The following is a 23,994-nucleotide window of genomic DNA, read 5'->3' as shown; positions in this document are numbered from 1 at the left end:
CTGGTCAAGATCGCTGGAAAGAATTAGATGCGAGCAGCGCAGGACCGATCGTCATGGAGATCTTTGGGGGAGACCTTTGTTCAGCAGTGGACGTCTTTCGGTGATGAAACTTCAGTAAAACATTTGACATTTGTGTTTCTTACTCTAAAATAAACTTCAGTATTTAATCCAATAAATTAATCGAAATTTACTATTTTGAAATTGGGCACTGCATCTCGGTGTCCTCTGGAAACTATAATGGTTGATTTTTGCCATGTTGCTCATCTTATCATCCTTCACTAGTACCCCGCTAACGACATTAGCAAAGGAGTGTAAAACTATTATAAAATGTTAATTCATTAAAAAAATTCGTCAATAAAAAAACTTTAATTGTAAATAAATTCTTTAATAAAATTCTTCAAATATACAATTAAAAACATTAGACCCCATACACATTAACACCTGTGCCTTATGCATCAGACAAAAAAAAGTTATAATTCTCGTGTAAAATTCAACGTGGCGCAGATAAAAAAATGTAGCTATATACGTAGATAGCTACATTTTTTTGTTTTACAACACTTCAGAAAACGTTCAACAACTGTGTACTCTTAAAAATATGAATGTAAGTATATATTTACTTATTAAACTCATTTTCAAAGTGGGAAATGAAAATAAAATATAAAATTTATAACTTCTTTTAATTAATCTTTTTAATATTTATATCTATTCAACCAAACTTCAAAACTACGAAGTTCTCAAATCAACTTGTGAAATACAAAGGGGTCAATAAAATATATAATATTCACTCACTTCAAACACTATCATAAAAAAATCTATACAACAACGTGTACAAAACTCTGAGCATTTAACAAGGATTCAGTTCAGCATACTGCCTTCCGATGGTTTCTTTTCTGACGGCCTCGGTGGTCTAACAGTTTTAGAATACCACCCGACTTCTGATGTTCGTGAGTTCGATTCCTCACACTACACAAACATTTGTATTCATAAGTACCTATAATTGTTTGGATTGGTCTGGGTGTTTTCTATATATATATATATATATATTATGTATTAGAGATGTGTCAACTCGAGTTGGAAGTATAGTTGAATACTTTCCAAACCGATGGATATAAAAAATTTTTCATTTAAGAATCTTATTCGTCCGGTTATGTTATCATTAAAATGTTTAGTACCCATAAATCTCTGCTTAGCTTGGGACTAGATGGAGCAATTTTAAACATTATTTTTATTTATTGTCACATATTCCTTTAGTTTATGTTTTATGTATAATATATTATTACTACATATTTAAATACATCCCTAAGTTATCTAGTACCCATAGTACGTTATTCAGCCACAAGATGGCGCCGTTTCTTATTAACAAAACTTGCTTCAGAGGATTGTAACAATTTCCCTATAATCACTATCATAATTCATCATAAATTAGCATCGAATTGACGATGGTCGCCATCATCAACTGCGTGCATCGTTGATTGTCTCTGGTACGATGACCTCCAATCCGTCCAGGTCTTTGGTGAGGGTTATTTGGCAGCCCAGTCGCGAGGTGTCCGTGAGACCGTACGCCAGATCTAGCATATCCCGTTCTTCATCAGACGCCTCCTCTGGTAGACTGAAAAATAATAAAAAACAAATTTGGGCATGTGTTCCATATATTACGACGACCTCGGTGGTCTAGTACTTTAGCACACCGCCTTACATTCGACGGTCGCGAGTTCGATCCTCGCACGGCACTAACATTTGTATTCATGAGTATGATTGTTTGTATCGGTCTGGGTGTTTTCTATGTATAAAGTGTATGTATTTACGAAAAAAAAACTATTTGTATCGGTTATCTAGTACTCATAACACAAGCTTTAGCTATCTTAACTTGGGTCTAGATGGCGCTATGTGAATTGTCCTGAGATTATTATTATTAGATATGCCTTTATTCTATAATTTTGCTGCCTTATCTAATAACCCCAAAAAATAGAACAAGATTCTAAAAAAATGTATAAATTAGAAATTTATTTTTATTTATAATGTATATTTATTTTTATAATCTACAACACATTCGGAAAGCTGTCTCATCACAAGAAGGACGAGCAAGAAACTTGCGCGTTGCTGTTTTAAATGAGTTTCGAAATTTTACATAATGTTTTAAACATAAACTGACAGAGCCGGAACTTATAAATATGTGATTGTATACATGTATATACATGTAACATATACATATACAGTATTGTCTAACGGACAATATAATGTCGCGAATTTATGAGGTTTTTGAAGGTCACTCACCTTTTAGAATTTATCATATGACTATTAATACTAGCACAGATAACATAATATACTAGACTCCAGTCTCTCCGAAAGCTTCAAAAACCATATATTTTTGAAGTATTTCTACGACAAAACTGCGCGGATCTTTATAGAAATAGAAATTATTATTATTTAAATAAACTTATATAAAAACTTTTTAAACATTGTTTTTTTAAATCTATGCTCATTTGGAACGCAGACTCGTCACAACTAAATAAATAAATAAATAATCTTGGACAATTAATACAGCGCCATCTAGTCCCATGGTAAGCAGAGCTTGTATTTTGGGAGAAATCTGAACCTACCAAGCTGGATAGTTTGATGGCCTCTGTGATCCAGCGGTCTAACACACCGTGTTATTTCCGATGGTCGTTGGTTCGATTCCTCGCACGGTGCAAATATTTGTATTCATGAGTATAATTGTTTGTATCGGTCTGGGTGTTTTCTATGTATAATATGTATGTATTTACAAAAGAAAAATATCTATGTATTTGTATCAGTTGTCTAGTACCCATAACATAAGCTTTAGCTAGCTTAACTTGGGTCTAGATGGCGCTGTGTGAATTGTCTTGAGATTATTATTATTACTATTTTTATCCAAAAATTCTCATCTCCCCTCTTAAGGAGAAGAGATGGCAACATACCCCCGGCAGAAGCACAGTCGGCCGGGGTTCATTATTATGAGTATAATTGTTATCGGTCTGGGTGTTTTATATGTGTGTACATAAAAAAAAATCGAAGTATTTACGTATTACATTTGTCTAGTACCCATAACACAAGCTCTGCTTACCGTGGGACTAGATGACGCTGTGTTAATTGTCCGGGGTTACTTATTTATTTATTTATTCGTAGCCCAAAAAAAATAGTATTTCGAGGATTCTTAATTAAAATACCTATCAAAATCCTTCTGCTTCAGTATAACGTGACACGTGGAGCATGTTAGGGTGCCTTCACAGGCGCCGTACCCTTCTATGTTGAGGTCGTTATTCACCACCACGTCGAGCAGTGTGTCTACACATCTGACAATAGCCCAAACAACCCAATAAAAAAAAAAAAATTAAAATACCTATCAAAATCCTTCTGCTTCAGTATAACGTGACACGTGGAGCATGTTAGGGTGCCTTCACAGGCGCCGTACCCTTCTATGTTGAGGTCGTTATTCACCACCACGTCGAGCAGTGTGTCCCCGACCTTAGCCTCCGTTTCTAGACGCTTACCGTCGTTTAGGACGAAAGCTACTTTTACTCTGAAAATAAAAGTCTTATTACTTACTAGCTTTTGCCCACAGCTTCGCTCGCGTTAATTTATCCCCTTAGGGGTGGAATTTATCAAAATCCTTTCTTAGGGGAGGCCTACGTCATAGTAGATTTATGCATGCAAAGTCTCAGCCCGATCGGTTTAAAATTTACAAAGTTTTATACAAACTTTCATCCCCTATTTTATCCCCTTGGGGGTAGAATTAATCAAAATCTTTTCTTAGTGGATGCCTATTTCATAACATCTACATGTATACCAAATTATATAACTGTAAAGTTTCATCAAAATCAGTTCAGTAGTTTTTGCGTGAGAGTAACAAACATCCATACTTACAAACTTTCGCGTTTATATATTATAAACTACTACCTACCCGACTGTATTATACAGATAAACCTTCCTCTTGAATCACTCTATCTATTAAAAAAACCGCTTCAAAATCCGTTGCGTAGTTTTAAAGATTTAAGCATACATAGGTACGGACAGACAGCTACAGCGACTTTATTTTATACTACGTAATGATTAAGATATTACTTCAATGATAAATAAGCATTTACAGTGTATGGTACATGGCCTCGTTGGTCTAGCGGTTTAGCAACTGCCATACTTGATACTCATACGATGGTCGCGGGTTCGATTCCTCACACGATGCAAACATTCGTATTTATGAGTATGATTGTTTGTGTTATATAGGTATTTAGACGAAATAAATACTGAATTTGTTTTACTTGTTTAGTACATATATAATACATAGAAAACACCTATACAAATACAAACAATTATAATCATCAATTGTTTGCACATGACTGGAATCGAGCCTGCAACCATCGGAATTTAGGCGGCGTGCTAAACACCTACACCACAGGGCACTGTAGCCTATCAGTTGTTGCTAAGTTACACCTTGTATAACCTCTAGACGTAACAATACTCAGTCTTCATATCATCAATAAATATAGTAATCATCAAAAAGGCTTATGATAAGATAGGAATTGTTTGTTAGAAATGTAAATATATTTATTTACATGACTAATAAAAGATATTACAGTAACAATATTATAACTCGAAAATAACTCTGTCTGTCTGTCTATCTCGCTTTCACACTATAACTGAACCGATTAATCATCATCTGCTTCTTTCTTTATTATTTGTGGTCGTCGTAATATGTTTTTCGCTTCCATTCATCCCTGTTCGCAGTCATCGCGTTATTTACTTCCTTTCTTACTATATCATCTTTCATACAGTCCATCCATCTCTTTTTCGGCCTTCCTCTGCCCTTATAACCATCCACATTCATATGTAACACCTTTCTTAAAATATTATCCTCATTCCTACGCATTACATGTCCATACCATGATAGACGATTACTCTTCAACCTCTCCGACACCGGCGCCACTTTCATACTTCCTCTAATGTATTCATTCCTTATCTTATCCATTCTTGTCACACCACACATCCACCTCAACATTCGCATTTCAGTTGCATGCAGTCGTCTTTCATCCGTCGCCTTTACGGGCCAGCACTGAACCGATTAATACACATAGTACCAAAACACAGATTTGGACCCTGAGAAAGGACAAAGACTACTTTTTAATGCAAAAAAAGGGTTGTAAGGGGTTAAAAGGGGAGTAGAAAGTTCGTATGGAAATATTGTCATTTTTAAAGCTAAAAGCTTGAAACTTATTTTTTAGGCTGTTAATTAAATATAAATAAATATGACATATAAAAAAAATGTATATAAGTATTTATATCAACCTTATACTGTGTCCATAACTCAAGCTATGCTTAGCTTGGGGATAGATGATGCTATGTTAATTGTCCAGAGTCCTTATTATTTTTATATACAATTCTATAAACATGTAAATAAATCTGGCAAATTACCATTTACCAAGATAGGCTAATGAACCTGACTGATAAAGCTCATCCTATCATCCTCTACTAGTGCCCGCCAGCGTAAACCGTTAGTGCAGGCGAGTGCACCATTCCATTAACGTCCATAATAAAACTCAAAACATGTATTACCCAGGTTGTCTGCAAGAGATTGCTTTGAGCGATAAGGACACCTTTTGTTAGCATATTTTTATATTAAGTTATTTTTTGCAAATATTTCTATTAGTTTGCACAATAAAGAGTATTATTATTATTACAAATATGTGGTAGATTTTACTAAAAAACATCCTAAACCTACCATTTTATCTCAAATCTATTCTACTATTCTAAATTATCTATTTTGAATTGTAGATTATAGAATGGATTCTATCATTGTAAATTGAAATTAATGAATGTCTAATGAACAAAAATTATTAGTACATTCATTCTAACTTATAAATAATTAAGAGAATAGAAAATTAATGACTTAATAGAAATAGAAATAATCTTTATTCAAATAAACTTAATATACTTATGCACTTTTGGATAGTCTAGTTTTTTTTATTCTACCACTCATTCGGAATGCAAACTCATCACAAGAAGAATGAGCAAGAAACTTGATAAACTTATATTTAATTAACAATTACAAACAAACAAAGGATTAGGCATGCGACAAACAACATAGAAACCGCTACACTCTTAATCTCTATTCAATCAGATAACATTGTCAGCGCTATGAATTTTAAGTTAGATATTTTCTACAAAAACATTACTATCATTTATAAATTCTTCAATTTCATAATAAGCTTTTTACAAATTAAATATTTTATAAGATATTTGAATCTTTTTTCTGACAAATTGAGTACAATATAACAAGAATATGTAACAAGGACTTAGGCTTGATTTCCTGTGAATGAATATAGCATAGTGCTTCCACCTGCGCTAACAGTATACGCTGACGGGCCACCAGGGGATGTTAGGATGAAAATGAATTCTTGTCAGTTACACATTTTGGAAAACCACAAAAAATTAACAGGTTTCCAGAGGAGACAACTTGGAGATTGAACTGACAAGACAGCTATGGAGTCTCTAGTTCCCTTTACTAATAATCCCCACCCCCCAGTTGCAAGTAAATTTAAACTTATACAAATCACTTACTTCTCATCCTTTAATCCCAGTTTTGTGGTGGATAACGGCACAGCACTGTTATGATTACTAAAACTTGTACCTAAGCAGTTGTATTTGCTAATATAACTTCTAGGAGCAGTGAAAGTTTTTAAAGTTCTATATGATATTCTGGCTATATTCATTTTGTGATGTAAATTGTATTATTATTATACAATTATTAGTTAATTGCTCACTTTGTTGAGTTTATATGAATATTGTAATGTCAGTTAATTAATATGCAATGATATAAACTTAAATGCCCTTGAAATATTTGGCAATTTTAGGTTAACATTTGATTGATGATTTCAGAATGATTAGAGCTAGGGACGTGAAAAAATAATTATCAAAATACTCGATTATAACCTTGCAATAAATCGATTATTTCACTCACGGTATTTTTAACTTGCCAAGTGCCCTGAAAAGCAGAAAGCTAAATTATTATAATAAGAAATAAGTACAAAAGTACGACGTTGCAAAAGCAAAGTTACAATTTAAAAGCCAAGATAAAGTGTCTTAAAAGTATAAGACAAGCGGTTGGAAAATGGTAATTGTTAAAAACTTCAATAAGAAAAAGTAAATAAAGTATTTTCAAAATGTCATTTCTTATTTCATTAATCGTTCTTATAATTTATTATTTTAATTATTTATTGAACGTTGTAGATGGTGCACATAAAATTAAGCAGAAAATAATATTATTTTGCTTAATTTTTCGATGGTATTATTCCAATAATTCTATATGTATACCTATATTTTGATCTCCTTCTAAAACAGATGTTTCTTTGTGAAAATTAATTTTATATAATTTATTAATTGAATTTCGAAATTTTCGAGAATTTAGAATTAGTTGAAACATTAACACATAAAAAAGACAGTTTTTGCCTTATCTTGACTTTATTATATGAAAAAATAAACAAAAATAATTATTCTAATAAAATGTTTATAGTGTACAAAGAAAAACAAACGATTGATTAATATCGATATAAAATCGGTTTTATTGTAAATTGAACATCCTTATCTTTAGTTGTACTAGATTTTTTGTGATGTCATTGTGGATGTCACTCTTCAGTGCTGTGACACATTCCGTTTCACACACACACGGTTCAGTTTATTGTACAATTTTAGTTATACCGTATTGTAAGTATTAAAGTGTAATTAGTATAAGTATATATTTTAAGTATTAAAAATGATTTAATTACGTTATATTACATTGATTTAACCTATTTTACATCTTACAACAGTTATAGGATATATTGTTTTCTGCGTAAAATATTATAAACGTCAGGTACAATTGTCAATCTGACAGTGGACAAAGATATGATGAGAAAAAAAATATTAATTACTCTGTGTTTATTGAAAATATTGAAATTGAAACATGAATCGTAGTTTTCAATATCAAAATATTTGAACATATAAAAATCCATGATTACAAACAGTATAGCGTATCGAATAGTGATTAATTTCGTCATAGTTTAAAACTTAATACGTTCGATTAGAATTGAGAGAATAGTGAAATTTGTAAAATGTCTGATAGGTTAAAAACTACTGATGAAGTGTCTAATGAAAAAATCGTAGAGGATTTGACCAAAGACTTGGAATTTAGTTTAAGTACAGAGGAACCGAAAGAAGACTATGTTATCAATCCTGGTTCTAGTGTAGAGCAGATTGTGCCGTCGGCTGGCGATACACAGAAAACAAATGATGGTATGGTGTTTGTTTTTATCTCTTTGTGTATTACTAACCCCGCCCTAATTATAAACAATAATGTGGGGTGAGGTGACACCTCACTGCTGCCTCTAAGTTATAGACCGTTTTGTCTCAATTATTACTTTTAAAATTTATTACAAGCATCAATTATATTAGTTTTTATTTGAGACAAGGAAAGTATTAATATTTTATTACTAGTAAGATTTGCTTTATTGAGCAATTAAATATTCAAATCCAAATTCAATTTATACAATCTAACAAAAATATTTTAATATGTATATGTTATTTTTAATTCTCCGTCTCTCAATTAGTCTCCGAGTCAATGTGTCCTTTAGACACAAAGACCTCCTCCAGCATCTTCCATGTGTCCCTATCTTTAGCCACTAAAATATGTTGGATAATAAATGTGATAAAAAAAATTACAGGTATTCCACAAGAAACAGAATTCGACGATGATTATGAGGAAAAAAATAAGAGTGATGACAGTGATTCAGACTCAATAGATGAGGTATCCCTCAAGGATGCTGAGGTGGACCTGACCGATGACCAGAAGGAGGAACGGAGACTAATAGCAGAACAATTGAAAGAAACGGGGAATAATGCATTCAAAGTTGGAGAATATGAGAGAAGCTTGGACAAGTACACTGAAGGTAACCAGTCTACACGTCTATTTTAACTAGGTGTAAATTCTCATTCTCTCTCCAACCCATTTTTGTATTGTATTATGGACTCCGCATTTCACTAAATGGACTCTACACATCTGGGCCGTTGTGTAGCGCCAAGACTACTAAAGTAGCCAGCCAAGCTCCTCCCAGAAGCCCAGAAGCCCAGAAGCCACCTGGTGTCTTTCCAGGTTTTACGGGGTGACCTCACCATTCTAAGGATTTTTGGGCTCGTTATCCTGTTCAACCCATGTTCCCAGTTAAGTAGGATCGGTTCTCCCTGTACATCTGCGCCAGAGGACTCTGTTCTGGGTTGTCTGAATAGTAAGGTTGTCATAGTCCATCTGCTTCTTAATATTGGTCCACCAAGTGGCGGGTGGCCTGCCTCTACCTCTGATCGAGTGTTAATTATTATCTTATATATAAAATTCTCGTGTCACAGTTTTCGTTCCCATACTCCTCCGAAACGGCTTGACCTATTCTCATGAAATTTTGTGAGCGTATTGAGTAGGTCTGAGAATCGGCCAACATCTATTTTTCATGCCCCTAAATGTTAGGGGTAGTCCACCCCTAAATTTTTTATTTTTATTTTAAGGCAAAACAACAACAACAAGCATTAGTCTCGGAGATGCTAAGTCCGAAATTAAATAGCACCTACTGCCTTGTAGGAGATGTTGGATCATCAAAGGCTAGGGCATTATCCCGAAATTCTGTTGTGTTGTATATTTTCTTAATTGTATGTAATGAGTGACAATAATGAGAATGTTTTGCCATGCAATCCGGCTAGCCCCCGGCGCTCACAGGTATCCGGGCCTGTGAGTGAGAAATTGATTACCGAAGGCCGCGGGGGGGTGGATACCCAGGCCCTCCTAACGGTTAATGCTACTGGTCTTGAAGATAGTAATAAAAAGCTAATTCAGCAAACTTTCCATCCTAGCATGTTCTTATCAAGGCCAAGAAGTGCTTCAACAAGTCATATAACTGAAGTAAACACCCAAAACCAAACATGTAATCGAGATTCTAGTAATCCAGCTATCATGAATATGAATCCTCCCACATGGCAGCGAGTGCCAACTTTAAGAAATGCTAAAAGAAAAAAAATTTCCTCACCATCTCCCGAGAGAATAACGGTAACCAACACATTCAGTGGGCTTTCTATTGATGAAAATGAAGATAACCCCACAGAACACAATAAAACGGTCAAGGTCAATAAACCACCACCAATTATCCTGTATGGTATTGATGATGTCAATAAGCTTACAGAACTCTTAGAAAGTGTTGTGAATAAAGCAGATTTCACATTTAAAATTGTAAATCAAAACCAATTAAGGATCAATTGTACTAATGTGGAAGCATACAAGAAGGTAATTGATGTTGTAAGGGAAAGAGGTCTTATTGGACATACATTCAATAGAAAAGACAAACGGTCTTATAGAATTGTGATTAAAAATCTTCATCACACAACACCAATTAAATTAATTAAAGAAGCACTAGAAGAGACGGGGAACAAAGTGGTAGGGGAAATAATAAATGCTAAGTATGGACCTGAAAAGAAACCTACTTCCACATTTTTTGCTAACCTTTTACAGGATCCCAATAATAAATTGGTAAAAAATATTAAATACATTCACCATCAGTCAGTAACTATAGAAGACCCACGGAAACGGAATATAATAGTACAATGCCAAAGATGCCAGCAATATGGTCACTCTAAAAACTATTGCATGAGGCCATTTCGCTGTGTAAAATGTGCTCAATCCCATAAAACGGCTAAATGTCCAAAGACCGACCGTAACACTCCTGCAAAATGTGCTCTTTGTCTCGGTGCCCATCCAGCCAATTTCAAAGGCTGTGAGGTATACAGAGAAATACTAAAAAGAAAAACTAATAAGCAGTCACACATAAAGGCTAGAGAAAATGCTAAAACAGGACTCAATATAAACATTCAACCTCCACCACAGCACTTTGATGTAAGAGCAAGCCCAAATCCAGATGTTAATAAACACATGAAATACTCAGATGTATTGAGACTCAGCAAAAACACTAAAGATGTAGATTACGTGACTTCAACAATACCACCAAATAAAACAGTGGAAGAAATGCTTTTAAAACAAGCAGAAAAATTTGATCTAATATTACAACAGATGAGTACTTTAATCAACCTCATAACAACGCTAGTGTCTAAAATTACAAAATGACTTCCCTTAAAATAGCTACTTGGAACCTAGACGGGCTATCTCCAAATAAAGAAGAAGTTGAAGCTCTACTACATACTCACAACATAGACATATTATTAGTATCCGAAACTCATTTTACAGCAAACAGTAGTATTAGAATACAGAAATACAACATATATGCTACCAATCATCCTGACGGTACAGGACATGCTGGGGCTGCCATTATCGTGAGAAGTGGCATACATCACTACGAACTTCCGCAATTTAAAAAAGCCCACATACAAGCAGCCTCTATTGCGGTTGAAGATCGAAACGGAACATTCAATGTCTCTGCGATTTATTCTCCTCCTAAACATAAAATAACAAACGAGCAATATGATGACCTATTTGATACCTTAGGGCCGCGATTTATAGTTGGTGGAGACTGGAATGCAAAGCATGTTCATTGGGCATCTAGATTAACCAATACGAGAGGTAGAGAACTTAAGAAGAGCCTAGACAGGAATAATATTGTCACAATTTCTACTGCAGAGCCTACCAATTGGCCCGCTGATCCCAATAGATTACCGGATGTCATAGACTTCTTTGTCGTTAAGGGCTTATCTAGACTTTTCTACCAGATAAAGACATGCTTGGATGCTCATTCTAATCATGTCCCAGTAATATTAACAGTAGGAAATACTGTTCTTAATACAGATATAAAAGCAAAATTGTATAATAAAAGAACAGACTGGAATTCGTGAACTTGTAAACCAAAAACTTGATCTAAAAATTGCACTTAAAACTGAATCTGACATTGATGATGCAACTAAATTTATAACTACAATAATTCAAGAAAGTTGTTGGATGTGTACTCCTGAATCTACTGAACGTCCACAACGCAAAGTATACTCTGAAAGTATACGTTTTAAAATACTTGAAAAGCGGAGACTTCGGCGTGTGTGGCATACTAGTAGACACCCTAGTGACAAAAAACTGCTCAATAAAGCAACCAAAGAACTAAAAGCCCTGATTTCTGAGGCTAATACTGCCGCAATAGAGACCTATTTAGAAGGACTGACTGCCACAAAGGCATCTAATTACTCACTATGGAAAGCAAGTAAAAACTTTAATCGACCATTATATCACAAGCCACCTCTTAGGAAACACGACGGAAAGTGGGCCAAAACAGGCCAGTGTAAAGCTGAAGCTTTTGCAGATCATCTTAGTAGAGTCTTCATGCCCAACAATGCTGCTCCGAATGTAGACGAATCTGAAATGGACTCAATTCTTGAACAGGATCTTCAGCTAGACCTTCCTCTAAAACTAGTGACACCCAAAGAGATTTATGGAAACATAAAAACCATGGAAAACAACAAGGCACCAGGGTTTGACCTCATCGACAAAAAGGTTCTTGAAGAGATGTTCCAGAGCCATAGTGTATCTCACAATGTTATATAATGCAATTTTAAGAGTTTTATCCAGACTTGTGGAAAGTATCTCAAATCATAATGATACACAAACCTGGTAAACCGGCTCATGAGGTTGCTACTTATAGACCAATTAGTTTACTGCCTGTCATGTCTAAGCTGTTTGAAATGTCCCTTCTGCACAGACTAACAAGTGTTCTCAAAGAAAAATCTATTATCCCTGATCATCAATTCGGATTTCGAAAAGAACATGCCACTGTTGAACAAGTTCATAGAGTATGCCGCAAAATTAGAAAATCCTATGAAAAGAAAGAATATTGTTCATCTGTGTTCATTGACGTCCAACAGGCCTTTGATAAAGTTTGGCACAGAGGATTTTATTATATGAAATTAAATGTTTACTTCCACACACATTCTATTTAATATTCAAGTCTTATGTATCCAATAGGCTATTTCAGGTGAAAGAAAATGACTGCACCTCAGGATTCTATGAAATCCGTGCAGGAGTACCACAGGGCTCTGTACTAGGACCTGTCTTATACATTTTGTACACATCCGACTTACCTCAAAGTACTGAAATTACAACAGCAACGTTTGCTGACGATACAGCCTATTGCTTCGAGCGAATGTCCAATTAAAGCTTCCAACATCTTACAAAAAAACCTAAATGAAGTAGAAAAATGGCTAACTAAGTGGAAAATTGCTGCCAATGTGACTAAATCAGTCCATGTAACGTTTACCCTTAGGAAAGGCGATTGTGCACCAGTTACCCTAAATGGTACTCAACTTCCACATCAAGATACAGTTAAGTATCTAGGAATGCATTTAGATCGCAGACTTACTTGGAAAAAGCACGTCCAAATGAAAAGGGAAGAAATAAATAGTAAATATAGAAGTCTCTACTGGATGCTTGGTAGAAATTCAAGATTGGCTATCGATAGCAAACTTCTCATTTACAAGGCAATGTTTAAGCCAATCTGGACATATGGGATACAACTATGGGGCTCTGCTAGTGACTCCAACATAATGACAATACAACGAGTTCAAAACTATATATTGAAACAACTTTCGGATGCACCATGGTTTATAAAAACAACTGAGATCCACAAACTACTTGATATCCCCATGGTTAAGGATGTAATTGATGACTACAGCAACAAATACAAATCACGACTACACAGGCACCCAAATAAATTCGCTGGGCAACTTACAATACCTGAAAACTTGCGCCGATTAAAGAAAAGACGTGATATATTTGACCAAGATAGTCAGACAGGACTGACTTTTTAAGAGCGAGGAGCTGTTCTACTGAGAGCGGCACTCTACCTGTTACAGACGGAACACCACATCTGCTTATAGTCCATGTGACTGATTGCAAGATCTAAAAGGGAAAAAAAAAAAAAAAAGGCAAAACAACGTTTGCCTAGACTGCTAGTATTTTGTATATATTTTCTTAATTAGCCTATGTGAGACCATAAATATTCAGTGCAGAAACAAGACCACTGCTATTAGAATAATTATGACCTTCGACCAAATGTCTTATAAATGATAGTGGAGTGGTACACCCTCCTGCGCTGTCGGTTTACGTTGGTGAAGCACTAGTAAGATGATAAGATGAGCATGAGGTCAGAACAGTTAGCCCGTCGTGACAAATTCTCTAAGAATTTATCACGATGGTTTCCAGGGGGAACTGTGTGGAGGTCAAAGTGACATGGTACATTGGTAGCAATAAGATCATCAGTCCACATTACTAACAATTTCCCCTGAGGAGCAAAATTAGGCTGGTCTATCTGCTTCTTAATATTGTTCCACCAAGTGGGAAGTGGCCTCTACCTCTGGTCGAGGAAGAGTTAAGTGTTAATGAATGTATTTTTTTTTAATTATTATGACCTTCGACCGTATGTCTTACGGATTAAAATCGAATGGTGCACCCGCCTGTGCTAACGGTTTACGCTGGCGGAGCACCAGTGTAGGATGATGAAATGAGTATGAGGTCAGGCCATTGCTAGCAATGGAGTTATTAGTTCACAGTACTAACAATCCCCCCTCGACCTTATGTCGTAGTGTGGTCGCCGAGCCAACATTAGGAGTTCAAATCATGTCAAACTGTATCTATTCCATGATTTTTTAATGTGCATACCTAGAGCGCCTTTGCCGAAGTCACGAGGTCACCTTAGTATCATCCCTAGATTTTTTTTTCAAGTATTCTTTGCTGTTGGTCTAAGTTTGCTGTTTGGCTTTTTTTCTATCTCATATTCTACAGCTGTTGGCTGCAGCTGGCCTTTACAGCTTCACCGGACGATAGGGAGCGAGTGCAGATGGCACTCCAAACCAAAGGTAAGACTTATGGAGCGGCTGAAGGCCAACTCCCGCCTGGCGGATTTGCCTTCAGTTTGAAGGCACCGTTAAGGGTTCGAATCTCGGATCTGGCCGTCGCGATTTTGATTCCCGTTTGAATGCGCCAGAGTCTAGTGTGTTAGCTATTACGACCTTTTTAAGCTGTTTTTTTCCTAATAGGTTTGAAAATCTGTCCACTCCAGTCGACGAAGCTTCGCGCTGTCCTGTACTGCAACAGGAGCGCCTCAAAAATGAAACTGGAGAGATACAAGCAGGCAATCAAAGACTGCACCAAGGCCATAGAGCTCGATGAGAATTATGTGAAAGCATATATCAGGTAATAAATACATTTTAACATTCTTTTAATGTATAATAATGGACTTGTAATGAAAAATATTATTGAGGGAAATATAGAAAGAAAGAGATGTAGGGAAAGATCAAGGCACAACTACGTCAAGCAAATTTGGAGTCGTGTTGTATAAAAAAATTTTTTTTATAACACGGGACAAACGATCATGCGGTCACCTGGTGGTAAGGCCTCCCATGAGCACCCGCAACACCAAGCAAGTACGTTGTCGGCCTTTTAAAAAGGAAAAAGCTCTTTTCTTGAAGGTTTCAATATCGTATCGGTTTGGAAATACCATTGCTGGACGGTGATTCCACAATTGTGCGTTGCAAAAAGTTTCTAGAAAACCGCACTGTGGAAGACCGCATTTAAAAAGCATAATCGCCGATCGCGTTTTATTAGGGTTCACATCAATATTGTAGAAAAATCTGAAATTTTAAAAAGATATTTTTTTTTAACAAAGTTGTTCGCGGGGTTTGTAAGCGGGGTAACGATATGCGATAACAGTTACCCCGCTTCTCTCCCTACTACACTGACTTCGGTACGGAGAAATTTATCCCGGTCTTAGTTGGACCTGGGGGGAAGCTGCAGGTAGTGAAGGTGAGTGTTAATGCATTCTAAAAGGGCCTTTTAAACCTACACCCGTGTCACAAGTCACGGGCGCTACTTGGGGTTTCTCTTCCGGTAGCCGGCTTCAAAGCCTAAGTCCTCATCATTAATTAGTGCTTCTTACATTTGGAACAATATTTATTTAAAAGAACAACACGCAAGTTTCTTCCTCTTTCTTCTCCGTTCCAGTTTAGTGGTAGAGTAAGAAATATGACTATATAGAAGTGACTTAGATTAAGTTTATTTGAATAATTTAAATATTTCTATTTAAATACAGTACAATACTATATCTTTAATTAATCTTTGCTATATAAAATTCTTTATTGCACTTGTAACATCTATACATATAAATAAAATTAGAGTGTCTGTTTGTAATATTGAAATAACCATTTTTTACTACATGCATATGAATATATAATAAATACGGTGCATAAACCAAAATGACATTTTTTACGATTTTTGTCTGTCTGTCGGTTTGTTCCGGCTAATCTCTGAAATGGCTGAACCGATTTTGACGGGACTTTTTTTGGCAGGTAGCTGATGTAATAAGGAGTAATTTAGGCTACTTTTAATTCAGAAAAAATCTTTTATTTTAGAAAAATAAAGTTAAATTCCACGCGGACGAAGTCGCGGGAAGAGCTAGTTAGTAAATAAAGAATAGTACAAAAATGTGAGCGTGGACTTATGTTTGAAAGAGATCTCTTCCAGCCAACCTAACGCTGTTAGCTGGCAACGATAGATGCTCGAATTTAATTTTTTTTTTTCGGACTACTCTAATGCTGTTGGCCTTGGCATCTGGCCTTTACAGCTTCACCGGACGATAGGAGATGAGTGCAGATGGCACTCCAAACCCGCGGAAGGTCTTATGGAGCGGCTGAAGGCCAACTCCTGCCTGACGGATACGACTTTAGTCTGAGGGCACCACTAGAGGTTCGAACCTCGGCTCAGGACGTCGTAATTTCGATTCTCGATTGAATTGGACGGGGGATCGATCGGAGGGGATCGAATTTACGTAATAACAATATTGTAATGTATACTTAAAAATATATATATTACGTTATTTCAGGCGAGCACAGTCCTACGAGGCTGACGACAAATTAGACGAAAGTCTAGCGGATTACAAGAAGATTCTAGAATTCGATCCCGCGCACAAAGAGGCAATAAAAGCGACGGTGCGCCTACCGCCGCTCATAGAACAGAAGAATGAGAAACTGAAGACGGAAATGTTAGGGAAATTAAAAGATTTAGGCAACATGATCCTAAAACCTTTTGGTTTGTCCACGGATAACTTCCAAATGGAACAAGACCCGGAGTCTAAGGGATACAAAATTAATTTTAAACAATAAATAATGTATATAATATATAGGTATTTATGTTATTCTAAAATTGTGTTTTAATTTTTATTATAATATTGATGAGAGAGCGTATGTTCTTATGAGGAGAGCAAGCTTCTAAACCACTGCACTGATTCTGTAAATTCTTTCTCGTTTTTTAATATATATAGTTCAGATTGACATAGGCTATATATTGTGTGCTTGCCGCGGTGGTCTAACGGTTTAGCACACCGCTTTACTACCGATGATCACAGGTTCGATTCCTCTTACGGTATAAATATTTATATTGATGTTTATGATTGTTTGTTATTTATATTGGGAATATATCTTATCGCTTTTCTTAATTGTCATTTTTTTATAATATTTGTTAGGACAAGATTTCTTTAAATAGTTATAACATAATCTCAAATCAGTCAATTTAAATGTTGAACGCCATATTGTATTGCAATGGCATTTTATTACAAAGTTCCTGTGCCTAAAAGTAGTAATCTAAGAGAAAAAAAAATTACAGAGTTTTCAAAAAATTATAGTTTTCACAAAAAAAGAAATTAGTATTTAATCAATGCAAAAGAATAATATTGACATAGTCAGTTTTGAATTTAGAAAAGGGATTGTTTTAGATTATTATAGTCAAAATTATGTCACAATAATAAATATGTGGGAATTTATTTTGTAACATATACAGGTAAGTTAATATTATATTACAACATAATCTCAAATCAGTTTTCAATTTTGTACGCCATATTGTATTACGATGGCATTTTATTACAAAGTTCCTGTGCCTAAGAGTAGTAATTTAAAAGAAAAAAATAATAATTACAGAGTTTTCACAAAAAAAGAAATTAGTATATGTAATCAATTCAAAAGAATAATATTGACATAGTCAGTTTTGAATTTAGAAAAGGAATTGTTTTAGATTGTTATAGTCAAAATTATGTCACAATAATAAATATGTGGGAATATATTTTTTAGAGATTTATTTTATAAAATATACAGGTAAGTTAACATTATTAATTAATTGTACATATTTAATTTAAAGCTGTTTTATAAGATTAACGAAGGTGTTACATATGAATGTGGATGGTTATAAATAATAATAAATAATAAGTAAATAGTAAAATAAATAATAATAATAATATATGGACTGCATGCAACTGAAATGCGAATGTTGAGGCGGATGTGTGGTGTGACAAGAATGGATAAGATAAAGAATGAATACATTAGAGGAAGTATGAAAGCGAAAAAAGTATTAGAGGAAGTTTTAAGTTGAAATTTATGAATCTAGACTATCAATTAGGACTAGGTGACGATGCTCCGCAGTGGTGGATACGCATTTTTTTTTTCATTTTTATCACTGTTTTTGGTATATGTGTTTATATATATTATTTTCTTTTGTTTGATTTTCTTGTTCGCTTTTTTTTTATATCATATTTTTTTTTCTCTTAATGATTTGTATTGTATTTATTATTTCTATTTATATGTTATAATAATTTATATGCATCGTCATTGTTGTGTTGTGATGTGTGATAGTAATAAATATTATTCTATTCTATTCTAATTTATTAGGAGTTAAACTAAAAATACATAACTTAACTGGTTGAGTAACTAAATAAGAGTAAATCAGACGGTAGTGATTAAAGCAGACGAATCTCTACAAACAGCACATTACGAGAAAAATAGGTCAATAATCATCACAAGCATGATGTTCAGGGTTAGGTGTTGAGTTGTATATGTATACAACTCAACACCTAACGGCATACTCTACCAGTCAACCATAAAGCATACTGAGAAGTTTGAACAAGTTTTTAGATACATTTTTACGTGGTAATTATATAAAGCAACAGCTGCTGGAGCGTTAGAATAAAAAACATGCGAAAATGTTTTTATTATTATAATTTTTAATTTTGTCCTATTTTATTAAACTCATACAATGTATTTTGCTAGTATTCATTAAAATTGCAGTGGTACATATATAGAAAACGCAATTAATATTTCAACTTTCAGACACTTCATACACAGCCGACAATGGCGAGATATCGGCGGAAGCGAAAGTAAGTTCTTGCGTCACAATTCTTAGTTCTCTGCAACCTTGTTCATCGGAGAGAATGGGGACTGTTACTGTTGCGGGGTAATAATGCGATGTTGTCTGAATGACTATGACGTAGGCATCTACTTAGAAATGATTTTGATAAATTCCACGCGATTCAAATAAATTAATGTGAGCGAAGCCGCGGGCAAAAGCTAGTACCTATATCTATAAATTAGGTTACACATTATAATATCATCTAAGGACAATTCACACAGCGCCATCTAGTACCAAGTTAAGCAAGCTTAAGCTTGTGTTATGGGTACTAGACAACTGATACAAATACATAGATTTATTTTTCGTAAATACATACATATTATACATAGAAAACGAGCCGATATAATTATACTCATGAATACAAATGTTTGTACCGTGCAAGGAATCGAACCTGCGACCATCGGTAGTAAGGCAGTGTGCTTGACCGCTAGACCGCCGAGGTCGTCATTTAATTATATTTATACTTGCATTTAATTTATTACATTAATTATGATCCCATATATCTATTTATCAAAAAAAAAACAATCATGAAATGAAAATGTCCATAGAGACCGATCGGTTTTTTTTTATGGATGATAATGGGATGGTGTTCCAGCCTGCGCTAACGGTTTACGCTGGCGGGGCACCAGTGGAGGATGATAAGATGAGCATATGGTCAGGTCAGTTAGCCCTTCGAGACAAATTCACCAGAAATTTATCACGATGGTATCCAGGGGGAACCGCGTGGAGGTCAACCTGACATGGTACATTGATAGTAATGGGTTCATGAGTCCACATTACTAACAAGACCCTAGACCGATCAGTTTAAGGACCGCCTACTGCCGGAGTCCTACCGGCCAAAACCTGATGGCTATTCCTCCATGAACACATCACTGTGACCATGCGATAGCTAGACCGCTAGATCACCGAGGCCGTCATTCAGGCCTGGCGGTCGATAAAGTGTGACATTGTATGACATGAGGTTAGACAAAGGGTTGAACGTGTCTAGCTCAGGAGGTGAAGGTATATGAGGGGTATACAAATAGAAGAAAGAAAGAAAAAATATTTATTCAGTGCTTTTTTGGTTATTTATGATAGATAAAAAAAAGATAAAATAAATTCTTATCTTAATCAATCATTACATAGTATAAAATAAAGTCGCTGTCGCTGTCTGTCCCTATATACATAGGTTTAATCTTTAAAACTACGCAACGGATTTTGAAGCGGTTTTTTTAGTAGATAGTGATTCAAAAAGAAGGTTTATATGTATAATACATGTAGGTACACCCATGCGAAGCCGGGGCGAATAGCTAGTAATATTATAAACACGAAAGTTTGTAAGTATGGATGGATGTTTGTTATTCATTAACTCAAAAACTACTGAACGGATTTTGATGAAACTGTAATATAGCTATACATAGCTACATCAGAATGAGACAGGCTATAATTTAAAAAGATATCTAAATTATGCCCAATGACCCGTCCCACCACGCCGCCACACAATAAGATTAAATCAGTCGTAGTCATAAGAGCAGATCAGCCCCTACAAGCAGCACTTGTTCACGAGTATTACGGATGAGCCAGTCATCACCGCACTCGACCATATTTTAGGGCGCCCAATGACCCGGCCCACCACGCCGCCACATGTCTGGACATTTTAGTGAGCATACTACGTCATATACTACGTCATAGTTAATTCATTCAAATAATATATTTGTTTTTTTTTCAGATTGTGCAGAACGTAAGTATTTTTAACCGATATTTGTGGTAACTGGTAAGTTCATTATAATTTTTTTTAGATGATTATAATGGAATGCTGCACCCGCGTGCGCAACAGTTTACGCTGGCGGGGCACCAGTGGAGGATGATAAGATGAGCATGAGGTCAGGTCAGTTAACCCAACGTGAGAAATTCACCGGGAATTTATCACGATGGTTTCCAGGGGAATCCATGTGGAGGTCGACCTGACATGGTACATTGTTAGCAATAGGGTTATAGGTTACTTCCCAATCAAAAGAATCCCCTTCGGTTGCAAGTAGTGAAGGTGAGTGTTAATGCGTTCTAAAAGGGCCTTTTAAACCTACACCCGTGTCACAAGTCACGGGCGCTACTTGGGGTTTCTCTTCCGGTAGCCGGCTTCAAAGCCTAAGTCGTCATCATTAATCTCACGAGACTACAGCATGGGGTTTTTCAAGAAGGGTATATTAAGGTTTCTTAAGGGTCGGCAACGCGCACGTGACACCCCTGGTGCTTCAGGCGTCCATAGGCTACGGTAACCATTTACCATCAGATGGGCCGTATGCTTGTTTGCCACCATAGTAGTATAAAAAAAAAAAAATTAGTGCTTCTCACATAATGTATAAGCTTTTGCGTGACAGACCAACAAACTCCCATCCATCCAGACTCACAAATTTACGTTTATAATATTATTAAGATTTATCTAACAATTGACAGCCGATAGCCTGCGTATTAATATGCAGAATTTATCAATTTGGTAACAGCCGGTGTCGCAGTCGGAGCGGTAGATTCAAGAGGTGTCGCTCCAAAGATCGACGGTACAAGGTTCGTCAGTGTGGGTGCCGGCGCAGGCGGAGCGGCCAGGGACGACGGCGCAGCTCGAGATACCGTCGGAGAGGACGGTAAGTTGAAGTGACACTTCTATATAGACGAAGTTGCACCACTCAGCTAGTCTATACATATAAATAAAATTGGAGTGTCTGTTTGTAATATTGAAATAACCGTTTTTTACTACATACATAAGAATATAAATACGATACATGACCAAAATTACAAGTTTTGTCTGTCTATCTTTCTGTCTGTTTATTCCGGCTTATCTATGAAATGGCTGGACCGATTTAGACGGGACTTTTATTGGCAGATAGCTAATGTAATAAGGGGTAACTTAGGCTACTTTTAATTTAGAAAAATAAAGTTAAATACCAAGTAGACGAAGTCGCGGGTACAGCTAGTTGTAAAATAAAGTAACACAAACTCGTAATACATCCCTGACCGTAATTCGTCAGCATCATCACTTAACATTATACTAGCTGTGCCAGAATAAACTAACTGATCTGACCTCGTGTTCATCATATCATCTGGTGCCCCGCCAGCGTATACCTACCGTTAGCGCAGGCGGGTGCAACATTCCATTATCTAAATATATATGTATAACTCAAAGGTGACTGGCGTAGTGATCTATCAACGCACAGCCCAAACCACTGGACGGATCGGGCTAAATTTTGCATGCAGGTAGATGTTATGACGTAGGCATCAGCTAAGAAAGGATTTTGTTTAATTCTACCCCCAAGGGGATAAAATAGGGGATGAAAGTTTGTATGAAACTTTGTCAATTTTAAACCGATCGGGCTGAGACTACATGCATAAAGCTACTATGACGTAGGCATCTCCTAAGAAATGATTTTGATAAATTCCACCCCTAAGGGGATAAATTAACGCGAGCGAAGCTGTGGGCAAAAGCTATCTGTAAAAAAACAGGTACCAGTGGCGATGCCGCTCCCGCTCGGGTTCCTTCAAGCGTTGCCGTCGCTGCGACAGGCGCTACAAGATCCGTCGTCGCAGGTCCAGATCGTGACTGTGTTGGTAAGTTAATAATAATAATAATTTATTTATTTATTTATTTGTTTATTTACATCGTACTAAGTGAGCTTTACAGTCTCCCAATATGCCTACTTAGAAAGATAATATACAAATACACACAATTATAAACACTAATTACACAAGAAAACAAAAGAGAAAAAAAAAACAATAATAATAATAATACCTAATCTCCATTTAACATACTAGCTAAATAATCTACTGCCATCCTACGAAACTCCAGCAAATTACAAGTAAATATGTCTAGATCTGGAAAGCGACTAACTACACCGTTGAGTAGACTCAAATAATACACACACACTCACTCTACTGAATTTCTTTTTTTTTTGTGTCTATATGACTAACAATAAATGAAAATCCTGTACATGAACAACTACTAACTCATTAGAACCCCTAGCACACCTAGAGTCTATGTATATTATATATGTATTTATTTATTTCTATTAGTTGTTTAGTATCTACAGTACAAGCTCTGCTTAGTTTGAGACTAGATGGTGCTCTGTGAATTGTTCTAGATTATTTTTACGATTTCAGTAATTTTCTTGTTTATTTTTCACTTTGCCATTCTACAGTTCAATTTACTACTCGCTACATGTTTGTTTTTATTATGAACTACATAGTGCCCACGGTTTCACTCTCATGAAATTTATAATCTGTGTTATTCTGATGTATAAGCTATATTACTGCAAAGTTTCATCAAAATTCGTTGAGTAATTTTTACGTGAAAGATTAACTAACATCCATCTATACTCACTTCTAAACTTTCGCGTTTATAATATTAATAAGATATTGCAGTTTTTTATTTTCTATTTCTTTTCAGATCTTTTATCCAATTTTTGAGAAAAAATTCCAGTCTTTTTGTGTTTTTAAATAATATACAACGTTTTCGTTCAATAATGTGTTTTATTCATAAATTGTATTTGAGACACTAAGGAAGCAAAGTGCAGTACACGATTACGAGGTAAATTCTGATTAAAAAATTATGCCAAGCCGTTTGGTCATTGTTCTGAATTAATTTAAAATATTAAACAAGCTGACGGGCCGGTCATATAACATACTCTTGGACAACTCAGACAACGCCATCTAGTCGACCTCGGTGGTCTAGGGGTTTAGCACACCGCTTTACTTCCAATGTTCACGGGTTCCATTCCTCGCAC

General features: G+C 35.5%; 3 protein-coding genes across 3 annotated transcripts; 2 read left to right on the top strand and 1 right to left on the bottom strand.

Moving 5' to 3' along the window:
* Nucleotides 1-1,168: 1,168 nt before the first annotated feature.
* Nucleotides 1,169-6,878, bottom strand: LOC131840729 (adrenodoxin). Its single transcript, XM_059188922.1, has 3 exons — nucleotides 6,574-6,878; nucleotides 3,362-3,541; nucleotides 1,169-1,609 (listed from the first exon to the last, which is right to left on the bottom strand). The coding sequence occupies exons 1-3, from the start codon at nucleotides 6,723-6,725 to the stop codon at nucleotides 1,453-1,455; spliced, it is 489 nt and encodes a 162-aa protein (XP_059044905.1). The 5' UTR covers nucleotides 6,726-6,878; the 3' UTR covers nucleotides 1,169-1,452.
* Nucleotides 6,879-7,913: 1,035 nt separating this feature from the next.
* LOC131840676 (tetratricopeptide repeat protein 1-like) lies at nucleotides 7,914-17,215 on the top strand. Its single transcript, XM_059188856.1, has 4 exons — nucleotides 7,914-8,283; nucleotides 8,712-8,936; nucleotides 15,052-15,208; nucleotides 16,893-17,215. Exons 1-4 carry the CDS (start codon nucleotides 8,103-8,105, stop codon nucleotides 17,170-17,172), a joined length of 843 nt encoding a protein of 280 aa, XP_059044839.1. The 5' UTR covers nucleotides 7,914-8,102; the 3' UTR covers nucleotides 17,173-17,215.
* Nucleotides 17,216-18,044: 829 nt separating this feature from the next.
* On the top strand, nucleotides 18,045-23,734 carry LOC131840765 (sperm protamine P1-like). Its single transcript, XM_059188959.1, has 6 exons — nucleotides 18,045-18,156; nucleotides 19,165-19,211; nucleotides 20,952-20,963; nucleotides 21,724-21,861; nucleotides 22,718-22,822; nucleotides 23,658-23,734. The coding sequence occupies exons 2-5, from the start codon at nucleotides 19,186-19,188 to the stop codon at nucleotides 22,812-22,814; spliced, it is 273 nt and encodes a 90-aa protein (XP_059044942.1). The 5' UTR covers nucleotides 18,045-18,156; nucleotides 19,165-19,185; the 3' UTR covers nucleotides 22,815-22,822; nucleotides 23,658-23,734.
* The last annotated feature ends 260 nt before the right edge of the window (nucleotides 23,735-23,994 follow it).

The sequence above is a fragment of the Achroia grisella genome, unplaced genomic scaffold (genome assembly GCF_030625045.1).
Source record: "Achroia grisella isolate CSIRO2021 unplaced genomic scaffold, CSIRO_AGI_Agris_v1 utg149, whole genome shotgun sequence".
Taxonomy (NCBI): Eukaryota; Metazoa; Arthropoda; class Insecta; order Lepidoptera; family Pyralidae; genus Achroia; species Achroia grisella.
The sequence above is the reverse complement of the archived record's forward strand: the minus strand, read 5'-3'. Positions and strand labels throughout refer to the sequence as shown.

Excerpts from the sequence above, each read along its gene's own strand:
- LOC131840765 (XM_059188959.1), top strand. The coding sequence starts at position 19,186 with ATGGCGAGATATCGGCGGAAGCGAAA. Across the intron at positions 21,862-22,717 it reads AGATACCGTCGGAGAGGACG|GTACCAGTGGCGATGCCGCT; the intron begins GTAAGTTGAAGT and ends GTAAAAAAACAG.
- LOC131840729 (XM_059188922.1), bottom strand. The coding sequence starts at position 6,725 with ATGAATATAGCCAGAATATCATATAGAACTTTAAAAACTTTCACTGCT. Across the intron at positions 3,542-6,573 it reads CTGGGATTAAAGGATGAGAA|AGTAAAAGTAGCTTTCGTCC; the intron begins GTAAGTGATTTG and ends TTTTATTTTCAG. Across the intron at positions 1,610-3,361 it reads AAGCAGAAGGATTTTGATAG|TCTACCAGAGGAGGCGTCTG; the intron begins GTATTTTAATTT and ends ATTATTTTTCAG.
- LOC131840676 (XM_059188856.1), top strand. The coding sequence starts at position 8,103 with ATGTCTGATAGGTTAAAAACTACTGATGAAGTGTCTAATGAAAAAATC. Across the intron at positions 8,937-15,051 it reads CTTGGACAAGTACACTGAAG|GTTTGAAAATCTGTCCACTC; the intron begins GTAACCAGTCTA and ends TTTTCCTAATAG. Across the intron at positions 15,209-16,892 it reads TATGTGAAAGCATATATCAG|GCGAGCACAGTCCTACGAGG; the intron begins GTAATAAATACA and ends ACGTTATTTCAG.